General features: G+C 40.3%; 1 protein-coding gene across 2 annotated transcripts in view; it reads right to left on the minus strand.

The window, feature by feature from the left end:
* Window positions 1-581: 581 nt before the first annotated feature.
* Window positions 582-23,964, minus strand: part of trim71 (tripartite motif containing 71, E3 ubiquitin protein ligase) — a 33,873-nt gene continuing 10,490 nt past the window's right edge. The window contains exons 2-8 of one of the 2 annotated variants that reach the window (XR_008604186.1): window positions 16,948-17,115; window positions 12,610-12,744; window positions 8,274-8,516; window positions 7,615-8,112; window positions 6,747-6,887; window positions 2,347-6,492; window positions 582-2,285 (exon numbers count right to left, since the gene is read on the minus strand). Coding sequence is in view for 1 of the 2 variants with exons in the window: in XM_023260966.3 (XP_023116734.1) it covers window positions 5,920-6,492; window positions 6,747-6,887; window positions 7,615-8,112; window positions 8,274-8,516; window positions 12,610-12,744; window positions 16,948-17,115 (1,758 nt within the window). In the remaining variant the exon portion in view is untranslated. Of the gene's footprint in view, window positions 6,493-6,746; window positions 6,888-7,614; window positions 8,113-8,273; window positions 8,517-12,609; window positions 12,745-16,947; window positions 17,116-23,964 lie in introns of both variants that reach the window. The other variant, XM_023260966.3, reaches the window with a different exon arrangement.

Raw genomic sequence — 23,964 nt, forward strand, 5'->3', positions numbered from 1 at the left:
CTCTAAAACTCTGAAACTCAACTGGAAGGATGAACACCATCTTTTCAAAAAGCTGGATTGAGATTCCCCCAGAGCTCCTCACTGTAGGGGTCAAGGGTTCGGTCTCTTGGTGTACACTACACATGCACACGCCCACTTGTTCAGAACATGGTGAAAAATGCTTCCATATCCATGTTCCATGTATGTATCTGTTGATTGTATGCTCTCTTGTATCGACTAAGACATAAGCCAGCTGAGCGATCTCTGTGACTGAAGCTCCTGCCATCTTTCCCCCAACAATCAACCCTGCTTCAAAGCCACTTTGATCTTTTCCTCATATCAACATGGTATAAATCAGAATCAGCTGGGCCTACTCATCACTTTTATACTGTACATTCGGCACAGCATGACTAGTTATTTATTGGATAATTGTACCATGCAGTGCACCTGGGTCGAAGCATCTGCATTCATTGTGTTTCTCTCTGCATTTATTCATGTTTTTCCATGTACCTTGTCACCTGTCACCCAACACTCCTGAAAAGGCTTCGGGTTAGGGTTCCAGTATTTGTTTAAGAGAAAAGAAAGAGTCGCAGGATTTGAAGTCAAAGAAATACAACTTTATTTAAGTGTAAACAAAAAACAACCAAAAAACTGCATAGGAAATGTTTAAAGTCCACAGAGTACAGAGAGAGCAGCAGGTGGCTAATATATTATAGTCTCCTCTGCCTTATTTAGACTGAAGACCTGACATCTGTACTTCCATTCAGCACAATGTGTGAGTGTGTGTAAAGAGGGCGGGAAGGTGTGCTGGCAAACGCAGACACACACACACACACAAACACACACACAGAAGGTTTGAGTGATAAACACACACACACACACACACACACACAGCGGCTTGGATGAGGAAGTACCAGCAGCAGCCATCTAAACTCAGCTGGCCACACCGCTTTGCTCTGCCTCTTGGACTGTGAGGAGGATACATTCAGTGGATTTCTGCTTAGACAACACAGATGCAGCGCACAAACACAACGCCCACTCTCTACGCAACCTGCTGCCAGGAGAACAGGACACAAAGACTAGATGAGCTAGCTCAGGCCAAACACCTTCCATCTTGGCTGATGTTAAAACTGGTTCATAAACAAACACGATATGCTCCACCACAGCTGTGTGTTTCCACCTAAAACTCTTAAGTATCACTGTTGTGGAGCATCAAACGTTCGTGGTCTCTGTTCTGTTTTGTAATGTTTGCAGCAGCTGTCGGTAGCGAGTGAGCATCAACAAGATCCCATTTAACCCTTTTCTTCACAAAATACATTCTAAAAGGGCCAATGAGTATCAAGTGGTGTTAAGTATTTGTACTTTTTTGTAAAAGAAAAAACAAAACTTGGCAAAAAAAAAAAAACAACTAAAAGATAAATCAGGGGAAACTAATCTAATTGAATTTTTCAGATTGAGAAATAATTTGTTTTATAATATGTAATTGGACACACAAAAGAATCAGACTAGTACTGAGAGGTCATAACAGGGGAAAAAGTCACTACATCATCACTACGAGACAAGTTTCAATGAGACACCTGCAGCACAACGCTGCTGAGAACTACCTGAGTTTTGTTTTTTTTCCTTTCTAAATTTTCCCACCTTTTTTTCTTCTTTCTTTCGAGTATACAATCATTTAAAAGGAGGTCTATGACCTTGCACATGTCGCCTGGTGCAGCTTTGCTTTTTTCTCTCTCTTAAAGTCATGAGAGGCCAGAAATAAAATGGTGGACACAACCACAGGGGCCCAATAAAAGATTAAAAAAAAAAAAAAAAAAAAAAACAAGAAAAAAGCCCGCCGAGCAGGAGTGCAGTCAACTGATCACGTATTAAGCAGCCATTGCCACACTTCCTGGATTCAACGAGGGGAGATGATTGCTAGTTTGTGCTGAAGAAACCTAGGGAGCATTCCAATATCCATACTTTCAAACTATATAGTGTGCCAGAAAATGATTTAGTTCGCCCCAACAGGTAGTATTGTCAAATGTAGTATGCCAAAAATACCGGCTGTCCTGACTTTGCATTACAGACTGTGATGGCCATAAGGCGCAATACTACAGCAAAGTAGTATGTCCAGTTCTATTGTATGCATACTGAAGTAAACCGTACGTACTCTGTTAAGGCTGCTATTGTACATACTTAAAGTAAAAAGACAAAGTATGTGATCTGGAATGCAGCCTTGGTTTTCCATTACAAGGCCCAACGCAAAATGGCCGCCTTATGGATTCATCATCGTTTGAAATCAGTGTTTAGGAGTAAGCTGTTACCTCCTAAAGATACAGGGCTTCAGTGTGAAAGAAAAATCTGTTTATATGCCTAACATTTTACGAATTTTAGAGGGAGTTAAAGAAAATTAAGCACTAATGGTCAAGGGCCACCCCCATTTCGGTTCTTGTGCCTCAAGAACCGAAATGCAGCCGACTGAACAGGTTGTGGTCTGCAGAGCCTCTACAGAACAGGAAATACAATCGCAAAGGTCAAAGGTTAATTCCATCCAAAGCAATCCTAAAACACACATACATATCTTTGGGTATATATTTTGGTAAAACCATCCCAATAATCAGCTACCCACCCCTTTTGAATTTTTCAACACCTATCTGGGAGACATCAGTATAATACACGGACTTTTTAAAGCATGCAACAAAATTAAAAATAAAAGGTTTAAAATACGTTTTTCCTCTTGAAGAGTGAAGACCTAACGATCTTAAAGATAGAATTCTGCAATTTTAATTAATAAAAACCTGATGCAACATGAATGAACATATCATAGAGTAATACTGAAAAGCAAAAACAATCTTATTGGTTGAAACTAGGAGTTGCGGTCAAAGCAGCAGGGTCTGTGGACTCAAACTGGCTCACCGTCCTTGTGCTAACAGCTCCACTTAAATAACATACAAGCCTGTTGTCACGCATCAGACGTGATCCTCCAATGTGTTTGTTTAAACCACACTCAGAATGTTTGAGTTTAGACTTCTCTCAAAGTCCTTCACAACCAGCATCAACAATCCCAAAATCCACACTGAAATATTGGTAAATCGTGCTGAAGTTAGAGGTAATTTATGTGCACTCAAAAGGTGGACATGTGAAGTCCTTAACTCTTTAAAAGAGGCTGCCTCCTCTTCCCCATCACCCCTGGCGCACAGTAACAAAGTGGAATCTGCATGTTCATCATCATCATGAGGTATAGATAAACAGGGCCCAGCCCTCTTAAGTGCATCCAATCAGAGGACGAGGATTTATCCTCAGCTGCTCTGATTTAACATTTCTATGATATAATGGTCCAGTGACATTTGTTGTCTACAACAGCATGGTCCAAATGCCAACTCTGTTTGGCACAGAACTCTCACAGATCATTTTGGCACAATGCTTTCATCTGAAATATTTGGTTTTGGTGATAAAAGGCATAACTTACCAGGCAGCTTACAGTAGATAAAACAAGCCAAAAGCAGTTCAGGGTTGAAAAATGGAGCAATGACCATAATACAAATTTCATTTCAACTCAAAATAGTACCATGATCTTTGGTCCTTGAGCTATAGGACATGCACTGTACTGTGACACAAGAGGAGGTATATGTGTAAGGTATAAATATCCTATGAGGTATGCTTAAATAAAAACAGTAAAAATAAGGTACTCAGAATGAAAAACATGTTGAGGTATTTGAATGTTTAAATGTGCAGTAGCTATGAATGAAATATTTGAGGTATTCAGGAGTTGAGGTATATAAGAAAAGAGGTAAAGCGACCATTGAGGTAAAAGGATATCTGAGATATGAGGATGTAAATCCTGATCATGTGCAGACAGCCCTCGCTTCAGAGTTGAGAGCCTGTTGGTGAATATTTTCATAGGTCTCCAGAACCTGTGCCAGGCTAAGGAAGAGGCGAACAGAACCTTAATTGTCTTAGTGCTTCCAGTGGGACACAGATTGAACAAAGGGCAAGGGGATTCAAAACCCCATTATGCTTTCACCACAAAGAATTAGTATCTATCACTTTCTATGGAAATTAGTTTTGGATACAAGGCTAATCTGAGATGCTACTTTGAGCCTATGGGCCACCTAATATTGATAAAACTGTGGCATTGTTTGATAAGTTGAGGCAATTAATGTGAGGGGGAGAAAGGGTTTCTCTTTGGTGCAGGTATCCTCTGTTCTCTACACAAACATCTCTACGAAAAGGATCCATTTTCAGAATTCACTCACACAGCCAGGGCCTCAGCCTTCGGTCAAAAACCTGTGACCTAAGCACACGTTCCTCTTCAAACCCTAACATAGACAGAGGTATGAACTCAAGTCCATGGGTTTAAGGAACTTAGAATTCTCGATGACAATGATTATTAAAGAAAATGTTTTAAAGGGGATTTCTAGTTTCTTTAATTGCCAAATCTATAGTTGGCCATTGTGCAGAAATTCTAACTTTGGTTGACTCTAGTAACTGCTCTGTAGATGTCCATCTTCAGAGGTCTACTAGCGCTCAATCTGGAGGTGTCTCCTCAACTCCAAGGATCAATAAATAGGGCAGGGCTTTGTGATATTACCCTCTCAATGTACTGGACTAAATTCTAGGCCCCAGGAGCCTAAAGGGAGTGGCTTTCAACCACAATCTAAATCCAAAGGATTGTAATGATAGGCCTTTAATTTGATGTCATTAATGTCCTCTGGACGGCCAAATCAGGTGTCTACTTCTGAGGCTTTTGTCACACAGCATGCCTCATCAAAAAGGTGTCATTCAATTATATGATTAAGTCTCTACGTTATGATGACTAATAGGTCAAGATTTCAGAATATTCAGCTCCAAAATCCTTTGGCGAGTCCTCTCGTTTGGAGAAGACGCTGCTCTCTTTGCATAACTGACTGGATAGCAAAGAAATAAAATTAGTTTATCCAGTCTTCAGAGATGAATTTGGGGACTGGGGTGTATGGTCAATCAATTACTTAGGACAATTCTATTACAGAACTTATCTTGGGAATCATTTCAGGGATCATTTTAGAGCTGATTTTGTGAAGTTTATATCTGTACTTCTCAAAGAATTCATTACACCAGCATTAGCCAGTAAAGCTAGAGGGAGAACCTGCAAAGTACTGCTAATTCTAATCAGTTCTACAGTGACCTGAGCTACTTTTGATTCTATCAAGTTTGGCATCGTTTCACACAGTCTTCTTAGGCTATCATGACACTACAAACTCCACAGAACCACAAAGAGACGAGGATTGATGCATAAGCGAAAAAACTAACTAGCCTAAAGACATAAAAGGACACTACTGTATCGTAGTTTCCTCTCTGAGCGAAGCCTTCTAATGGGAATAAATCATGCAGCCTCTACAGCGATCTGAGTATTGTCTCAGCAACAACATTCAGGAGGTTCACTTATATATCAAAATGCACAGAAAGAATTCCATTAATCCTGTGCAAATATTAACTGAAGCGTCTATTCTTTTTTGTCTCTCTTAAATAACAAAGTATAGAGGTAGACTTTTCTTCTTTGTAGAACTTCACGGACTAAAACCTCTGCTCAGTCACTATGAGTACATTCATAAAGAGCTAAATGAGGTAGGTATGGAGCAGAGGGTACAAGATTTCAAGAAGTGAGAAATTCCCTGAGATGTATACTTAAGGAGGGCTGACAGAGACAATTAAGAGCACTAAGGAAGGGAAATATGGCTCTTTTTCTACTGATTATCAATTTGTAGAGGTCCCCTTTGTTGTATATACCACTCATATCTGACTCAGAGAATAATGAAAATGAGGAAAAAAAATCTAGTTTTAATTTCCCTTCATTTCAACATGCTCTCAATCATCTCTGAGCTCTCCTCCTTTCTGCTGATTCATTCTCTAGCCTCCATTTCCTTCACTGAAAAACTGCAAAAAGGACAAACGGAGGGAGAGAATGCAAAAATAAACTTTTTAGAACTTGAGAATGCGATTATTTCCAAAGTCAACGACCACAATGACTCCGTCAGGTGTCACAGCCACACCGGAGGGGCGATCCATCTGTCCAAAGCCACTCCCCTGTGTGCCAAATTTGCATAAGAAGTTTCCATTGGGCTCAAATACTTGGACTCGATGGTTGCGGGAGTCGGCCACGATGATGCGGTTCTCTTGGTCCACAGCGACGCCCTGGGGCCGCAGAAACTGCCCATTCCCCGTGCCCTCCGAGCCCAGAAAGCGAGCTGACTGACAGTCTGGCCGGATAACCAGAAGCCGATGGTTGTTGAAGTCGGTCACCACCAGGTGGTCTTCGTGGTTAAAGGCTACTCCTCTGGGAGAGTCAAAGTGTTTCCATAGGGCCCCTTCAAAGCCGTACTTATTGAGAAAAGAGCCGTCAGGGGCGAAAAGCTGAACTCGGTGGTTCCTGGTGTCTGAGACAAGGATCTTACCCTCAGAGTTGACAGCCACATCCCAGGGATAGTTGAACTGCCCATTCTTGGTACCCTTTTCCCCAAACTTCAGCAGGAACTGGCCCTCAAAAGTAAACACCTGTCAGACAAAGCAAATGTCTTAGTGTCCGACATGTTTACATGTGGAGTAGAAGTAGAGTAAGCATGAGGAGACATGCATTTCCAAATGTATATATGGGTTTTCAGAAGCCAACTTTTCTCAAGCTTTTGGAATTTAGACATTTTTTTCCCATGCAATTTTCCTGTGACTTTCTAATGTACATAACAGAAGTACAGCAGTTACAAAATTATTAAGCAGGGCTGTGTTGATCATGTCTAGGTGGGTTTTCATACCTGCACACGGTGATTGTCCTTATCAGCCACAACAATTCGTCTCTGACTGTCACATGCAACCCCAGCAGGACGATCAAACTGACCAGGCCGAGAGCCCAGAGAGCCAAACTTATGGTGGAAGGCACCGCAAGGCTTGAATATCTGAGGAAAGAAACACTGCTTATTGATTCCACTTGGGTCAAGGGTCAAACTAAGCTGTATTTTGGTGTCGTTTCTACAGAATACTCCACACTGCAGACTTCTGTCTTGCTTGCTGCACACACTCTAATGTAAACATAGCTAATGTTTTCACCAAGGAAAGTATTACATATGTTGAGCACTACTCAAATACATGAGTGTATTTGGCAAGCTGTTAGGGCCGTCTTTATATTGTAAACCAAAAATTTATGCTGACTGTTCCATTAAAAGAAGTGCTACTTCAAGTTTTTCTATTTTTTTCATTTCATCTTTAAAAAAACCTTTTACTGACATTATATCACACCGATTATGGTATTTACAAGTGTATGGAAGGAGAAAATAAGTTTCTCACACTTTTCAACATTCTAGCACAAAGTTTGCTAATCAGACTCTACTGCATTAAGATTAATGTGTCCACTGTAAATTCAAACAAAACATATATTTCTATGATGTTCACTAGTCACATTGAGTTGAGGTAGGGAGACATTTACTTAGCCTTAAACTCTTAAAATAGAGTAGTTTTCTTCACACTTACCGACTTAAATTATCCATAAATATATAAGATTAAAAAAAACCCTTAACTTGCCACTTCTCCATTATACAGAAGAAAAGTTTGTGACACCAAACTCAGTGACCATACTTTTTCTACAAAGTGACTGTAAAGAGATAAAGATTGAAGGTTGTGCTCTACCTGTATGCGGTTGTTGCTACGATCAGCCACCACCACGTACCCCTCCTTATCCACACTGATGCCCCATGGACGACACAGCTGACCATCTCCCTCCCCTTCACATCCAAACGATGACACGTGGGAGCCAAGGGACCCATAGCTTCGCCCTGACTTGACGATCACCTTGAAGGGACTGCCCTGGATGTGCTGGTTGCACACCAACACAGACACAAGATGCTCTCCCTCACATTTGGGCAGGTAGCTGACGGTGTATGAGCCGTTTTGGTGATCCGTTACCTCCGCTGCAGACAGGTTACCGTCTGTGACTGCCATGACTATTGCTGACACTGTGTCCCCGCCAGAAAGACGCGGCTCGCCATCGTGATCATATCCAACCACAGAAAAGGAGGCAGGCTTGCCACGTAATGCAGTTTTCAGGCCTTCCCCGTGGGCTTTGGTGACTGGGGCAAAGGCTCCACTGCTGATCAGGCCCATGGACTGGATAGCTATATACAGAGCCTGTTGGAACAATTATGAAATAAGTTAAGTTTCTTTGACCTATTAAGTATATTTGTGTACAGACAAAATATTTTCAAAAGTCTTATGGGCATTGGACACCACACAAAGACTATTACTAAGGCCACTAGTTTATGAACTGTCTCCATAGTTCCAGTACCAACCTGGTCCGGAGGAGTGAACATGAAGCGGTCGTCCTCTTGCGGCTGCAGCAGGCCCCTGAGGGCCTTCAGCTCATGGATCTGAGTCAACATTCGCTCCCTGGCCAGCAGCACGTCAAGGTGGTGGCCCTCATCCAGCACCTGGCTGACCGCAGCGATGGTGCTGTCCAGCTTGGTCAGACTCTGATGGAGCTTCTCCACTTGCAGGTACAGAGACTTGGCTTTTACCTGACGGATCTTCTCCACCTGAAAGGAGAGAAAGAATATGGCTGAGTAGGACAAAAAGCAGAGCACATGTTGACCATCATTTAGGGAGAGGTTTTGTTTAATAAATGCAGATACAACACATGACAATGGCAACTCATTGATCCACAACTGCAAATGAGGATATTCCAACACTAAAGGCAAAGTTGGCAGCCAAAACATACATTTTGTGATGCTACCACTGCATGTTCAAAATCTAATGTAAAGCTCTTCATGAAATAAAATTAATGACTACCTTAAAACGTGGCTGTAGCACAATTGTAATGCTTGCCCTGGTTTAGACAACTATACACAAATATAAATGTTGACTAAGACTGACACCAAGTCTCTTGAAACCTCAGGTATCAAAAAGTCTATGAAAGTCCATGTCAGTGTTTCCCAAAGTGTGGGGCGCACCCCCCTGGGGAGGCGCAGAGGCATGACAGAGGGGGCGCAAGAGAATGGGAGGAAAAGGTCCATCTATGCGGAATTAATTAGCTGAACTATTGTCTTAACGTTGGCCTGTTTTTCACCGCGCACGGCAATACTCAAACTGTGCTGGCTGTTTCTCCCCCAAAGGGTGGCCTGACAGAAAAAATTTGAGAACCACTGGTCTATGTCAACATTGCCAGTCTCACACGAAGTAGGTTAAATGAAGAGATGGTGGTAACAGGAAACATTCCCTAACATTACTATATTATACACGATATGCACCTCCTCACTGAGGTGTTGGCTTTGAATGGTAGGCACCTAGCAAAATGTGAACCACCAGGTACCAATTCAATATCATAAGCATCACGTGTTTATTAAACTTTGGGGGGAGTTTACTTTACAAGTGAAAGACACAAATAAGGTTTGCTCTTGTTCCAGATTATTTATGTAGGTTACTTTGAGCAGAAATATAATTATAACTCTAGTTAAAGAAATTGTCCATATTTATAGTTTTAACTGTAAATATGGATGATTTCTTTAGTGCAATGTTCATGAAAAAACAAGAGTCTCATTTATGTATATTTTATATGTTTTGGAAAGGCAGGTTGCTGTTAACATCTATAATTCTAATGTAAGCAACCATGTAAGTAGTTTCTTTCCTTGACTTAACACTACACAGGGGACGACAAGTAAACAATATATACAAAATACACTCAAAAAGACACCCGGGCTAGTGCTAAAAAAAAAAGGGTGTGCTTCTATGTTAATTAGTTTAATTATTCACCTAATCGTAAAAAAAATCACTTGGCCATAACACATTTCTGTCACTGTGAGAAGGCAGATCAAGTTACAGTACAGTCAGAGTGTAAGGATTAAAGAGGATGGTAGAACCTGAGAAGCAGAGATTGGGCTCTTATTTACCGTCACCTAACAAAAGAGTATAACACAATAGCCTGACTGCCTCTATGCTTAGAGGAACTTCTGATAGTAGGGAGGGACCCAGAACGAAACAAAGAATCCAAAAGAGAAGGATCTTTTGTTGATCCTTGGCATTTGCATCTGTGAGACTAGAATTACACTTTATAGTCACTGAGGACAAAGACTCAAGTTGGGCTTTCTGAAGGAAGCTAACAACCTACTTTAGATTCTCAGCTAAAGAACAGACTGAAGAGAAAAAGGGCTGAGTTGGTTGTGTTTCACAGGGTTACCAAGTAAAGATAGAAAGAGAGTGAGACCTTGGTTTTCTGCAATATAACCACTACTTAAAAGTTACAACTTCATATGCCAGCACAACTCCTGCCCTACATTTTCACACAATAGCACACACAAAAACACCTATGAATCAGATGAAAGCACCTTTTTCTGTCATCTCAGAGTCATGAATCTGTATCTCATTTCATGATGCAATGCTGAGTCACTGTGGAACACCTTCCTGGAGTCAGTTTCTGTTTTCCTAACACTGCTGTCACCAAAGGTGACCATCACATTGGCTAGCAGTACAGGAAACGCTAGCGGAGTCATTTTCAATATCTTGTATGACTCAGAAGTTGCTGAGCTCAATTTTCAAGCTTTCTACACCTGAGCTGAAGACAGCAGAGGAGCAGATGGAAATGGAGAAGGTGGCAGGTAAAGAAAGTCAGTGGATTAATAAAGCGAATCACCAATGCAGCACTTCTATGACACTGAAATGATCATATCAACATAGTGGTGAAGGGACTTCATACATTACAATGGTTTCTCAAGATTGTCACCTTTGGGAATTACTAAGTTGAGGGCTACACCATCTGATTAACAGTTACTGTCATTATCCAATTCATAATTATTGCAGGCCTGAAAAAGGGTAACAAATATAGATAAAAGTCCAGGATGCCATCTTGTTTAGAATGTAAAATAAACAAGAGCAGCAAATATCTAGATTTCAGCGGATCACATAGCTATAGTAATATAATAATGACTAATCAATAGTTAATGGTTTATTTCATGAATTCATTTTCTCCACAATATAAATCAGATCATAAAAGCAGTAGTCGCTATAGTAATCAACAAAAAGACAATAGTAGACAACCTCATACTGCCTCCCTCACAAAATATTAACATACTTTCATATACTTCCAGCATTTGTATTCATGAAATAGGTGTGATGGTGAAGGGTTCACAAGAAATTAAATAGCACATGCAGATTGAAACTCTGTGCGACTATTGTTGTATTGTTGACAGCAACGGTCAGGAACAAAGGGTTCGTCATGCTGTGGTGAAAGTAGGATTAAAGAGGGAACACTAGTAAGCGAAACCTTTTTTTGTGACATTTTGACCTGCACACACAAACTAACTATAAGATCTTAAGGCACAGGTTAGTTTTTACAGCATCACTGAGCCTGTTGTGAAGGTCGATATAAGAGTTTAGTACTTGGTGTGTTAGACTAAATTAACAGTAATGCTCTATCTGGCCAAAACATTAAATATGCTAAGTATCAGGTTGCAGTCATATTTGCTTTACTTGCTACATATGGAGTTTGTGTGTTTTCATGTGTGTGGCTGGAACAATTCCATGCACGTAATATAGTCTTCATTTTATGCCATTTTATGTTGTTGTGAAATTGTTTCCCTTAAGCATTAATGGTAAATGGAAAGTACAGTTATCCAGGGCTGAGGGGCTTCTGGGATGAGGGTTCTTTCTTTTGCCCAGAAACCCTCTCCTTCAGTAGGTAACCTTATATCTGGGAAGCCTTTCCTGAAGTCCAGACCATAGGCCAGACTGCTAGGTTAGCAGCTGCCTACTTGATTTTGTTTAATTTAAACAAGTTTCATAACCAATCATGACATGTACACTATTCACTCTGCTATAAAACCATTCATCTTGATTTATACCTTAAATTAAATCTAATCAACAAGCCACCAATGCCTACGTCATGAAGGTTAATAATTTTAAGTTTTCATTCTGTCACTGTCAGTAATGCAATTGACATAAACACTATCATTTGTATATTCATAAAATGTGTCCACGATGAGGACACCAACAGTACTCTGGTATCCTTGTCAAGAGGATTTTGTGCTAGAACTTGCATGAAAAGAAAGAAACCACTGTGCCTGATAAGCCCCCTTTCTATAATAATGGTTTTACATGCATTTTGAAGTATCACATTTGAAATGGCTAATGAAAATGGCAAAATTAATTAAAAAACATCAGCAATTTCACAAAGATATTTTTACATCTATTGTCAGTAGTTTCTGACTTAAAGAATGAGTTAATGCACTTTATGGGTGATAGAAATGTCTTTTTCTAATAAGTTCTAATGTAGCAAACATTTAACTCACATTGCCGGGCAGCTGTTGCAGTTTCTTTTATTGTCTGAAACATGACCAATACCATGAAACTATATTACAGCCGTGTATAATGCAACCTATACCATTACCTTCTGATACTACACAGCCTAGTTTATTCAGTGACAGTTAACGAAAATATGCCTGACTTGCATTTTCAAATGTTTGCTTCAAAATCGCTGGAAAGTTATATGGAAACATGGCTCTGGTTGGCCAATTGTGCCAAACTGACTGGAATGCTAGCAGCTTCAGACACAAACAAACCTGAAATTGGTTGGTAAAACTAACACGCCCCTGTGTACAAACTGACTGGACATTGATGAATATGAAGGCAGCAGCTCACCTTCCACAGTAGTTCACATTCCCTCTCCTCCAATGCTTTCTTGTGTCTCAGGACAAGAGCCTTCACTTCAGTCTGCACCACCTTAGCCTTGATCTCCACCTGCTCTGCCATGGCCTGGACCTTCTCCATGCTTAGCTGGGGACACAAAACAAAATGATGTGATCTTATTCGAGAATACATTTAAAAAACCAACACAAAAAAACACTAGCAATGAAAGCTCATGTGTAGACAAGGAAAAATTACACTTTACACAACTGTCACTCTGCTGTGTGACAAAAGACCAGCCATGAATGTCTAGATGCTAAAAAACACCATCTTCTGGTCTGTTTTATTGCTCAGATGGGATTCTGATGACCCCCAGAAACAGGATGCAGAGGATCAGGAAACATTAAAACAAAGGACAGTGTATGCAACATCTTCCTGGCAAGTCATTGCAGAAACACCTGTTTGGTTTTTGTGAACGATTCCTTTGTCACATTTGGTGGCTCATTTAGAGGGAAGAAGGAAACATGGGTCAGGAATAGGAAGCCACTTCACACTGAACAAAATGATGCAACGTCCTGTTGGAGTGGACTATGTTTCACTTCTCTTATTCCATGTGTGTATCTGAATAGAAACATGTGAATTGTTTTTTATTTTGTTGTGCAGTACTACACCTCCATACAAGTGTCCATAAAACTGAGTACAAGAACGTGTCAAGTTGTCAGTTAAAACCTTAGTCGTGTTAATTTATCTTTCAATGCCATTATTTCAACCAGTAAACTATTCTAACCTTCACACTGCATTTTATTAAGGCAGATTTAATTTTTAAACACCAAGTGCTGAGCATATGTTATGGCGTGGAAAAAGTTTCTATTTACATTTGAAAATTTTTTTACATTAATGAAAAAATTCTGCACCAGTACCAAATCTCCAGTATTGCATTATCAATGTTTTTTTTAACAAATAAAACACAGCATTATACCACTAAATGTAAAAATACATTTATGTACTGAACAGGATGGTATTAACTGTTAAATTAAATAAAGACACCGATTTTTTTTTTTTTTTTTAAAGAATCTGACACTGAAATGCAAATGTGTCAAAAAAAAGGTCTTGCCATTTTAGCATTTACAACTGAATTTGGCCTGAATGCACATTTTTTTTGTCAGTCCCCGCCCTCCCACGAGTTTTATCTGGCTTTTCCTCTGGCGTTTTCTGGGAGGAGGTCACAGGGTAAACCGGACCTCACAGGGACAAAGGGGAGGTGGGATAAGGCTTCCTTTGTGATTATGGCTGCAAAGATTAAAGGTCACCTAAACCTCTACAGGTCGTATTCTGCTGCCCCTGTCTTAAGATACATACCGCCCACCCCAACTCACCCCTGCAGGAACAAAGCCTTGAAGCAGGATCCTTTTCTCTTAGGCCTGGCCATTTTAGTTGGCCAGCTAAAGGGTCAACTAAATCAAGCCCCCTGAGAGGGAACAGCAGGCAGGGAATTCTAGAGGAATCAGGGCAGGACCTTTATCAAACATAGCTAGGAGGGAGCCATTGAGAATTTTAAACATCTTACAGCTATCTCTGTGTATTTCTATAAAATGGATATTTTTATTACTTGACAGTTACTTTATGTAATTTATTTATGTCGACTGTTCATACTTCTAATTTTCTGTCTTCTTCTTCCGGGTCTCACAATTTGTCCCTCCCATCCAGTCACTGCGTCTCCATCATTTTCCGCATTTCTCTCCACATTCCCAGAGGAGCACAGCTTGCAACACAAAGAGAGTCAAACTGTCCAATCAAACTGTAGAGGCAGGGAGCTCTGGCCAACCAGGAGGTCACAAGTCCAGGGTCGGGGGTCAGGGAAGATAATGGGCGTAGAGTGGGCGGAAATTTCCTACCTCAGGGGACAGGAGCGTGTGTGTGGTGTGTGTGGTGTGTGTGTGTGTTTACATATTATCTGGCGTCAGCATTTACTCCCATGGTGACCTACACCAAAGTGCACGAACACACACCAAACAGCAAAAGATACTGCCAGCTGGTAGGCGGTGTATCTTATGACTCAGCTGCATGCTTCCTGGTGCTTTTCATTAAATAAAATATGTACCCATTTATATGATTCCCAATGTGTCCTGTTGAACCAAAATTCAGCCCTTGCTAAATGTGGCTGGGAGTTGAGCAGATTTGCGTGGGGATATCTTGGAATTTTAAGAACACCCAGAGTGATATAAGCAGCTATTCATTAAGGTACAAAGTATGACCCAGTCAAACAAAGGTTAAGCTGAGAAATGGATAGGTGAGGCACATGCTCCGCTGAGGAGATAGTACAGGCCAGCATGTCATATGACCCCAGCAAAACAGCTAGTGTTTCATGTTTTGGGCGAGTATTTACCAAGGTCACAACACTGCCCCACCTTCAAGGCAAATTAGATAACACTGGTGTGTCTGACCGATTACTGCTATCTGTAGTTGATTTAAAACCTACAGCTAATCGATACATTCGTCTTTTTGCAAAATAAGAAGATGTGAGTTTTATTATTGGCTGAATTGTTTGGTTTCTAAAATATCAGAAGAGGGATATACTCATTGCAATTTACCAGCACTCAAGACTATATAATGATTAGAACGGTCTGTCAAAAAAAATCATGTATGAACAAATTGAACTTAACACATCGATTGCTTGAAATTGCTTAGGTTTAAATTAATTCAAACACTGCCCATGTGGTTTGATCCAAAATTATGTGGTAGAACTCATGCTTTCACTAGTTTTATTAATTTTGCTTTTAATTTTTTGGAAAAAATAGTAACCATTGGTTGATCAGAAGCATTTCTTACAAACGGCTTAATATACAGGTACTTTTTCTTTTGACTTAAAAGTGACAGTCCTGAAAGTGATACAACTGAGAGAAATGCAGGAATTCTTACCATTGAAGAAGCTTTATTCTGCTGTTTGCCAATTTCACTTTATGAACAACAACATTAATAAATGTAACTGCTTATTGCTATTGCTTTTGTCAGCATTAACTATTAAAAGCATTTTTTTTTAGATCAGACACTAGATTCAGTTGCATTACCAAACCCAAAGTGTGATCTTTCCTAGGTCATAAACCGCCTATCATATTCTTTGACAATGAAGCCCTTATGCCCTCCATCACTCTCCCCATGGCTTCCGTGCAGGCCTTCTGAGCCTCTATGGTATCCTCCCTCCAAACCTGCACACCAGAGTTGCCCACAACTCTGTGTCCCCACCACTTCAACTCAAGCTATGCACTCTTGGTGGTCTGCTCCCTGGGTTTTCACAAAAAATAGGTGATTAAAAATGGTCATTATTCATCAGTAAAACATTTTATTGTGCTAAACTTTTCAGTTCTATCACCCAACCCTAGTGACACCAAATGGACACCATTAGCCAAATGGTCCTGAACGAGACTGTTCATGCAGTTATCACACAGAGAGAAGCCACTAATCCTTCTTTCATTCATAAATGTGTCACAGGATAAAAATGAATCTAAAGGGGTGTAGGAAGCTGCCACCCAATCTATAATTGTGTAAATGAAGAGAGGCAGAGTGTATGTGCGTACGTGTTTGTGTCTGTGGGAGTGAGAGTAAGAAGTGGGGGAAGTGAGTGAATGAATGGGGGAGTGAATAGGGGGAGGGCAAAGTGTTCCACTTCTTAAAAAGAGGAGGGGAGTTTTCCTTTCTCTGAAATCCTTTAAATACCTCATCTACCTTCCCCCATCCTCCTCTCCAGTCCTCCTCCCCTTTGACCTTCAGCCCTGCCCTCACCAGAGCTCATCCCATGCGACCCACCCCCTTTTAGGGCCAGCTGGACACCTCTAACCTCTGGCTTCCCAGCAGCCAAGGACTGGTCACTCTCAAATATATTTAAATAGCTGTTCGCTCTGTGCTGAGGGGCAATGGAGAGCCACAGCTGCTCTCCTTAGTTTCATAGTCAGCCTTTCTAGGAGATGGATGAGGGTGGATTTGCATACTTTAATCTTCACAAGGACTGTCTTTTTGTCATAAGTAGGGGAATCTTGAATGGGAATCCTTGGCTTTGTTGAGTTCAGACTCAAATCATTTGGCCTATTTGAGTCCTGTGGAGTAAAACAAGGGCATCTTCTTTTGATGCAGTCATAAAGAACATCTGGCCTTGTTCCCTAGAATTGATTATCTCCTAATTACAAACACTGTGTAACACTCAGTATTATGCCAAAACACAATACTGAGTCCAATGCAGGTTTGATATTTGTCACAATACTGCTCCCTGGGTGAAGGGACACAAACACAATTTAAAAATGAATAAGCCTTTTTCCCCTTTATTCCTTGTAAATGTGCCCGTTCAGGTTCCTGTCTCACCTGCACCGAGTGTCGTCCTTGCTGTGCATCTGACAGTAGTTGGATGGTGATGGCCCTGCAGTCCTGTACAGCATCTTGCAGGTAAACGAAAGTGTGGCCCATGTGACGTCCCACGCTGCACTCCCTGCAGATAGGCACTGAGCAGGTTTCACAGAAGAACAGAAACACCTGAGAAAACAGACACATATGGACTCATTAGCTTTGTGTTCAGAATAGTGCAAACTGAAATAGCACCTGCTGTTATGGAGAGAAAAACAAAAAATCAGGGTACGCACTAGATCGAACCAACTGGACTTCAAATATAATAACACTTTCCTCAAATAATGACAAAGAAATTAATAATTAAGATGTCTGATGCATCTACAACTGACTAATAATTTAGATTTCTTCATCGCACCGACTGAAAGTGGTCGAATCATATATAAATGTTTGAAGCCTTAAATTTACGCACATGGACAGTTCAAGAGCCACTGTCTTAGGTGACAAACTGCAGCATTTAAAATTTAGCATGGTGCCAAAAACATTTGACTTCAAGAAGATTAGCATCTGTTGTGGTGAGGCTCATATAGATCCAAATTTAAAAAAGAAATACCAAATGCAAAACAGCAGTAAACAGGACCCTGTTTTTCACACTCCTAGAGACAACAGTTACTGTTAGCATATTGACCTGTAGCAATGTGTCAAAGCAAATGAGAAATCTGCCACATTTCCGCTTCTTCTTGTGACTAAGCAGAACAACTCGGCTCTTCGAAAGCTGATGTGTTTTATTGTTGCGAGTCACACAAAGCTAATTAAAGAGAAAAGGCCATGAATGATAAACAACTCATCCATATGTATGTGTTACCAGGGAGGCTCACACAGAGCTCAGCACCCCAGAGAGCATTTCTCTTCTAAAACAAAGTGCCACAAGAAGCAAAAACGACTATAAAGGCCACCAAAACTAGATCAATACCCATTCAGGAGAATTCCTCTAACATTTGAGGTTGAGGGTCATAAAGGGTTTGTACTCCCACTTTACATTTTTCCAAATCTCTTATTACAGGAACCAGGCTGGCAATAGTTTCACGCTTGTTGAGATTTCAGTGGTTTTACTTCTAACTGAAATGTCAGTACAGGTTTTTTAAAAAAATGTAATTTTACTCCTATATATGCAATGATATCTGGTACATACATGGCAGGTAAAGTAAATCAGCTTTCACCGTGGTTGTAAAAAACAACTCTGTCTCTCGGGATAAGAAGGGAAAATGTCATTTAACCTCTGGTGCAAAAAACGGAGCTTTGCTTGAAACCCCTCGTCTAAATGCTGATTGGTTGTAATGGAAGGTAAATTAAATATGCACTGGGCGTCATATCCCAAAGAGACACCAGATCAATGGCTTCCAATAGCAGGAGACCTGAGTGGATGGGGAGGGGCCCCCAATCAATCCATCAATATTGGCTGTTCCCCTGGGGAGCAGCATAATCTAATGAGACACACACCCCCTTCCCCCTTTAACTGATTTCCTCCTCCTTTCTGCCTTGGGCTCAACGTCCTTCTGGGTCCTTTTATTCTTGTCCTTTTCTTACTGTCTCTCCTTCTGCTGAGCTTTGTCTTCCATTACAGTCTCTGCACCACTCTGTCACTCAATGCCTTCCTCTTCTCTGCCTTCCTGTCCCATCCCTCCCCCGCTGACATCTCCGAAATTCCAGGGGGACGGGACACACAAAAGCGAGGAATGCAGCTGGGTCGGAGTGGAGGAGGAAGATGATGGACACAAGGCTGAGGGACATGCAGATTGATGGTGCAAGAACAGGATGGATTCTGATGAAGGATTGACTCAATAGTTCCAAGACTGAGATCAGCGGCACACACTTTATCAAATGAAGCCTTTCCAGTGGCGATTATATGACGAGTGACCTATTCAACTAATCCCTTTCAGGTTCGCAGGAAAACAGCAGCTCACATAAAAACTGTAATTACATTAACTGTGTGTGTCATTATTGTTTCAGTAAAGATGAATCACATGGTGAACTATCAATGTAGAGTTGGGAATTTTTTAAACCCCTTTACCTTAGAAACACCTACTATTCCTGAGGTCCTGACTACATATTAACTTATTATTGCAAGTAAGACAGTAAAGCAATATAAAATATTAAAACCATATATGCAGCAAACAAAAAACTGAGTAGAACAACTGACAGTAAAAAAAAATCTCAATTTATTTTAACATCCATACTACTTATGAATTTTGATATGGACCATTCTGAAATCAATAATATCTTATGATTGTATTATCTCACATTTAGCCTCACCTTTTCATTATCTGGAAATATGGTCAAATTTAAAAAACAACAGGATGACCAGATGCCTGCTCAAGAAAACAGCAGAGTTCTGTATCATGGAACTGGATCCTATGACAAATAGCTGCAAGACATTTAAGATATCTTTAATGCTATCTGCTGCTTATGTGTCATCAACAGCTCAACAGTCCTCGAGGTGAAACACGCTCACTCATACACAGAAGGTTGTAGATTACATAACACACTGGCCTCTTGGAACTTTAGTCAATATTATTGACTGGCACAGGATACAGGCTCTTCCCAGAGGTCTTCATGGAAGTGTCCTGTTCCCTCTCTGCCTGCCTCTGTGTTTGTCAGTCTTTTGTGATGGAAATCTTAAATTCTATATTTTACTGGTTTACTATATTAATACTATATTTTACTCCTGACACTTGGTATGTAAATCTTTTGCATGTTTCACATATGAACTGTGTGGTCCTACATGTGAGTGTTTGTCTCTCATCTTCTTGTTTGCGCCAGTTGGACAGCTTGATGAGGCCTTGAAGTGAACAGTAGGCCTTTTCTCGTCTCTTGCAGGTTTAAATCAGTGTCCAGTTTCATGAGAGGGAGATAGGCCTACACAAAAAAATTCTGTGGAGGCCTTGGACTACCTCATTAGTGGATGATGGTCTACATCCTTCGCTGTGATGGCTATGCGTGACAAACCTCCCTATAAGAAGGAGTGCGCCTTCATGCCTTTGGTTCTCGTTCTCTTTGGAAGGCATGAGTTCCATATGCATGCATATGGTTAATTGCAATCAATACCTCTGATGGACACTCACTCTTTGTCAATTCACTTCCACAACATCTCCCTCCTCCCTCTCAAACTCATAATTAAACAGCTTTAAGAATTTGGCAACATATTTTACTCTACCTATGCAGAGAAAAAAAAAACATAAAAAAAAAAAATCACAAAATATTTTTTAGCAGTAAAGGATGAAAAATACAGCTGCTCTTTTACACATGTGCTACTAACACAGACAAAGCAGGTCACTGCAAAGACACACCACACGGTCACAGCATGCACATGATGCAGAAATGTGAAAAAAAAGCTTAACAAGATGTGAAATAGGTGTGGTGTCATGCTAACAGAGTTGTAAATTCCACAGAGAACACCCTGAAGGTGAGGACTTCAGGCAAAGGTGACTCACCTACAGAATATATTTCTATCAAACTTTAACATGCAGCACACTCAAAATCTACAAGCAGAAGTACATGCTGGTCTTTCACAACTAAACACATATAAAGGCACACAAAGTGAAATGCGAGCTTGATGTGTGCTGAGTGTTTTTGATGTTGGAGAGGCTGGAACAACACGCCATCACCAGCTATAAAGCTCTGAACAGCAGGGCTCGGGTACGTTGGGGGAAGTGAGTTATTGTATTTCATTAGTGCACCGGATGTTTCTCCGTTACCTTCTCTTCCCATTACACTACTCCATTATGATCACACTTGGACACACCCACACGAGCACAACCAGAAACCAAAGGGATACCTCTGAAATCATTTAAGAACTATTTTTGCTAGCATGTTGTTTGTTTTTCCTGCCATGTTGTATTCATTGGAGCACAATCAGCAACACAACGTTGATAATCCACTTCTACACTGATGATCTCTGTTTAATATCATCAAAAACAGAATGCCTTTAGGTTTTATTGTGTGGGACCTCAAAGACATTACCTTAGGCACTAAGAAATAATGATGGGGATTTTCACCATTTTTTGACATTGGCTTCCAACAATCTTCAATCATTTGAAAGAATAAACATGTAACCAATGATCTAAAAAATAGAAAATAAATTTAATAAAAATAATTAAAACTAGTTGCTGTCATATATACAAACAGGCAATATATGATGAAAAACGCTCTAAGTACAATTATTTTATCAATAACAACAAAATGCAGGATTCTAAAAATATTCTAGTGATTTCTAATGGGAGCATGTTGATAAAGATTCACATTTTAATTTACTAGTTAGTATATAAATGACATGACAGTGATACTGAAATCCTGAGGGAAATAACGTTAATGCATGATGGCTGTGAGCTGCCTGGCTTTGTGTTCACACAGCAGCAAGCTGCAGCAGGATCAGCCCATTTTCCTCCCTCCCTCCACTCAGAGGGACTGGGAACTGGGGGAGAGGGCACCAACTCAACTAGCCAGTAAAATCACTCCATGCAGCATTCGCTGGCTGCATGCACAGCCGAGTGGGGGGAAGGGACTGGGCCATGTAATGTCACACTGTGGTGCCAGAAAAACCAGTGCTGCTCTGGGAACTGTGAAAGCACGTTCTCTCAAAAGACTAGAACAGTATTCACTGACAGGGAGGCGCTCGGACATCTGCAATGGTGATATCCAAATTCCATTTCTCAACAGTTCCCAGTTAGCATGTACACATTCTTCTCAACGTTACTTTGAAATTATAACCAGACTATTTTCAATCCAGACAGAAGTATTCTTGAAAGCTATTTCCAGTCATTCATCTGTTAAGCATCATTTAGCCACTCTACCAGATTATTCTGACTGATAGCAAGTGGAATTCTCTTCATAATGAATCTCACACTAATCATAATTTCATCTGCACCAAGAACTGAATGTGTCACTTTAGACAGACAATACATTTTATTATTCATTCTGAAATGGGAAATGTGAGCGTATTTTTTGAGATGAGATCTGACTCTGGAAGCCTCTGACCATACCTATGAACCGAGGCTGGTGCTGGTTCAGAGTTGGTTTGACTTGCAAACCTTCTAATAACCGGTTTGTTTTTTCACTGGCTATAAACCCTCCGTAAAAAAACGTCATCACATCACTGTATACATCTGTACACACCCCTGCTTTCCCAGCAACACTAGTGCCAAGGACAACAACAACAGCAACAATAAAGGTAGGATACAGCATTTCTGCACAACTGTCCCTCGTGATTTTGTGAACCTACACTGACGTGTAAATATAGTTGCTCAACACATTTATGGTGTTTGACAGGGTTGCTGTCGATGCAACACTTCTTTAAAAATGGTGGTCATAAAGTTTTAGTTAATCTTATTGGTCACAATAAACCTGTTTCAGACCTTTGATTCTAGACAAGCAAAGTGTCTCTGTCGAGCCAGTTTTCTTGGTCAAGAGTCAGTTGTTTAGCTGTCAAAACTCAAAGAAACAGGCCAAGAAAAGGCACCTACTCTGAAATGGTGTTTCCAACAACAGTGCAAGTGAGACTGATGGAAAAAATGTCTCCCAGTAAATGAATTTAAAACATCTTTTGAAAGGGAGCTGTGTTGTAAAATTTAAAAAGTAAAACAATAACATTTTTAATTATTTGCTTGAACCTAGAGGCCAACCAGTCAATTGGTTTGGCCGATCAATCGGTGTCGAGAGAGATCTCACAAATTATTTACATTGACAGAACTTCGCCGATGGCTATGCAGCCAATCAACTATCGCTCGATCTCTTCTTGGATCTGTGAAGGCCCCTTCACTATTTAAGACTATGTTTTTATAAAGTATAGGTATTAAATGTTTGGACTGTTTTTCACTATGTGTCAGTGTCTCTGTGCTCTTTGTTTAACTAATTAACACACAGAAACTAGAGAGATCAGAAAGGAAAGGATGTAAATAAACATGTACAAAAGTGACAATGTCAGAGGCTAATGTCACATGTCAGTGTGTTTGACTGTTTTAGTAAAATAGGTTCATCAAAAGGTGGTAATGACAATGGGAAAATCATGCTTGAAGGAGCCACTAGCAAGTTTACTATTATTAGAGACTTTTTGTCTCCTCATAATAACCTTTGCTATATATGCATCAGAGTATGTTCACTGAGCCTGAATGCACTTTTACAACACTGTGCTTAACTTGAAATTGCTTGGAAATATTCCAGATCAGAAACGACGCAGTGGCTGCAGAATTTTTGTATTTTCATACTGTGCAAATTTTAATGATTAACATAAGAGAATAAGATGACTTTCATGACATCTTTGCAAATAAAATTATTTTTTGTCATATAAGAAGCCAAATACTGAGGCTTATTCTACAGAATTCATGTTTTACGTAATACTTAGGTAAACAAAAATGAACATCAGTATTAAAAACATTAAATTTCGTTTTTCTTGTTTGAGGATTGAATATTTATTACATGGCAAGTAAGAGCCAAGAGGTAGAACTGCCAAGCATTTGATGACGAATGCCTAACTCAAACACACCCCATTTCAACACTTCTGGCAGAAGCAGGTGTCATGAGGCTTAAGTTAAGCACATATGCACAAAAATTTTCCTATTCAGTTTCCAGATCCTTGAGGAGGGAAAAAAACAACAAAACACTACACCAGCTGCAGGAAAGCTTTTTCAGCTTAGCTTAAAAAATTACTCAGGCAAAAGGAGATTGTTAAACCAACCAACTTTCCTCTATAAATTATCTGTCTGAGGAAACACGCTGCTGCATGTGTTACTGTTAAACTGGGGAATTGGGGGAAGATCTGTCAAGTTACTCGACTTATGAAGGCTAAACAGACAGTCCTAAGCCAGGCTGGTATGTTCAAGCTGGATAATCTGTGGATCCCAACATTCCCAGCAATCCCAGGAAAACCATCTGCCAGACAAAGCTCCTTCTACAGAAATCGCAGACTACTTATCTTTTTCAGACACACCTCATATCTTGTTCGCATAGTTTTTCTCCTCCCTCTTAGTTACCCCTATCACTCTC

The sequence above is a fragment of the Amphiprion ocellaris genome, chromosome 15 (assembly GCF_022539595.1).
Source record: "Amphiprion ocellaris isolate individual 3 ecotype Okinawa chromosome 15, ASM2253959v1, whole genome shotgun sequence".
NCBI classification, from domain to species: domain Eukaryota; kingdom Metazoa; phylum Chordata; class Actinopteri; family Pomacentridae; genus Amphiprion; species Amphiprion ocellaris.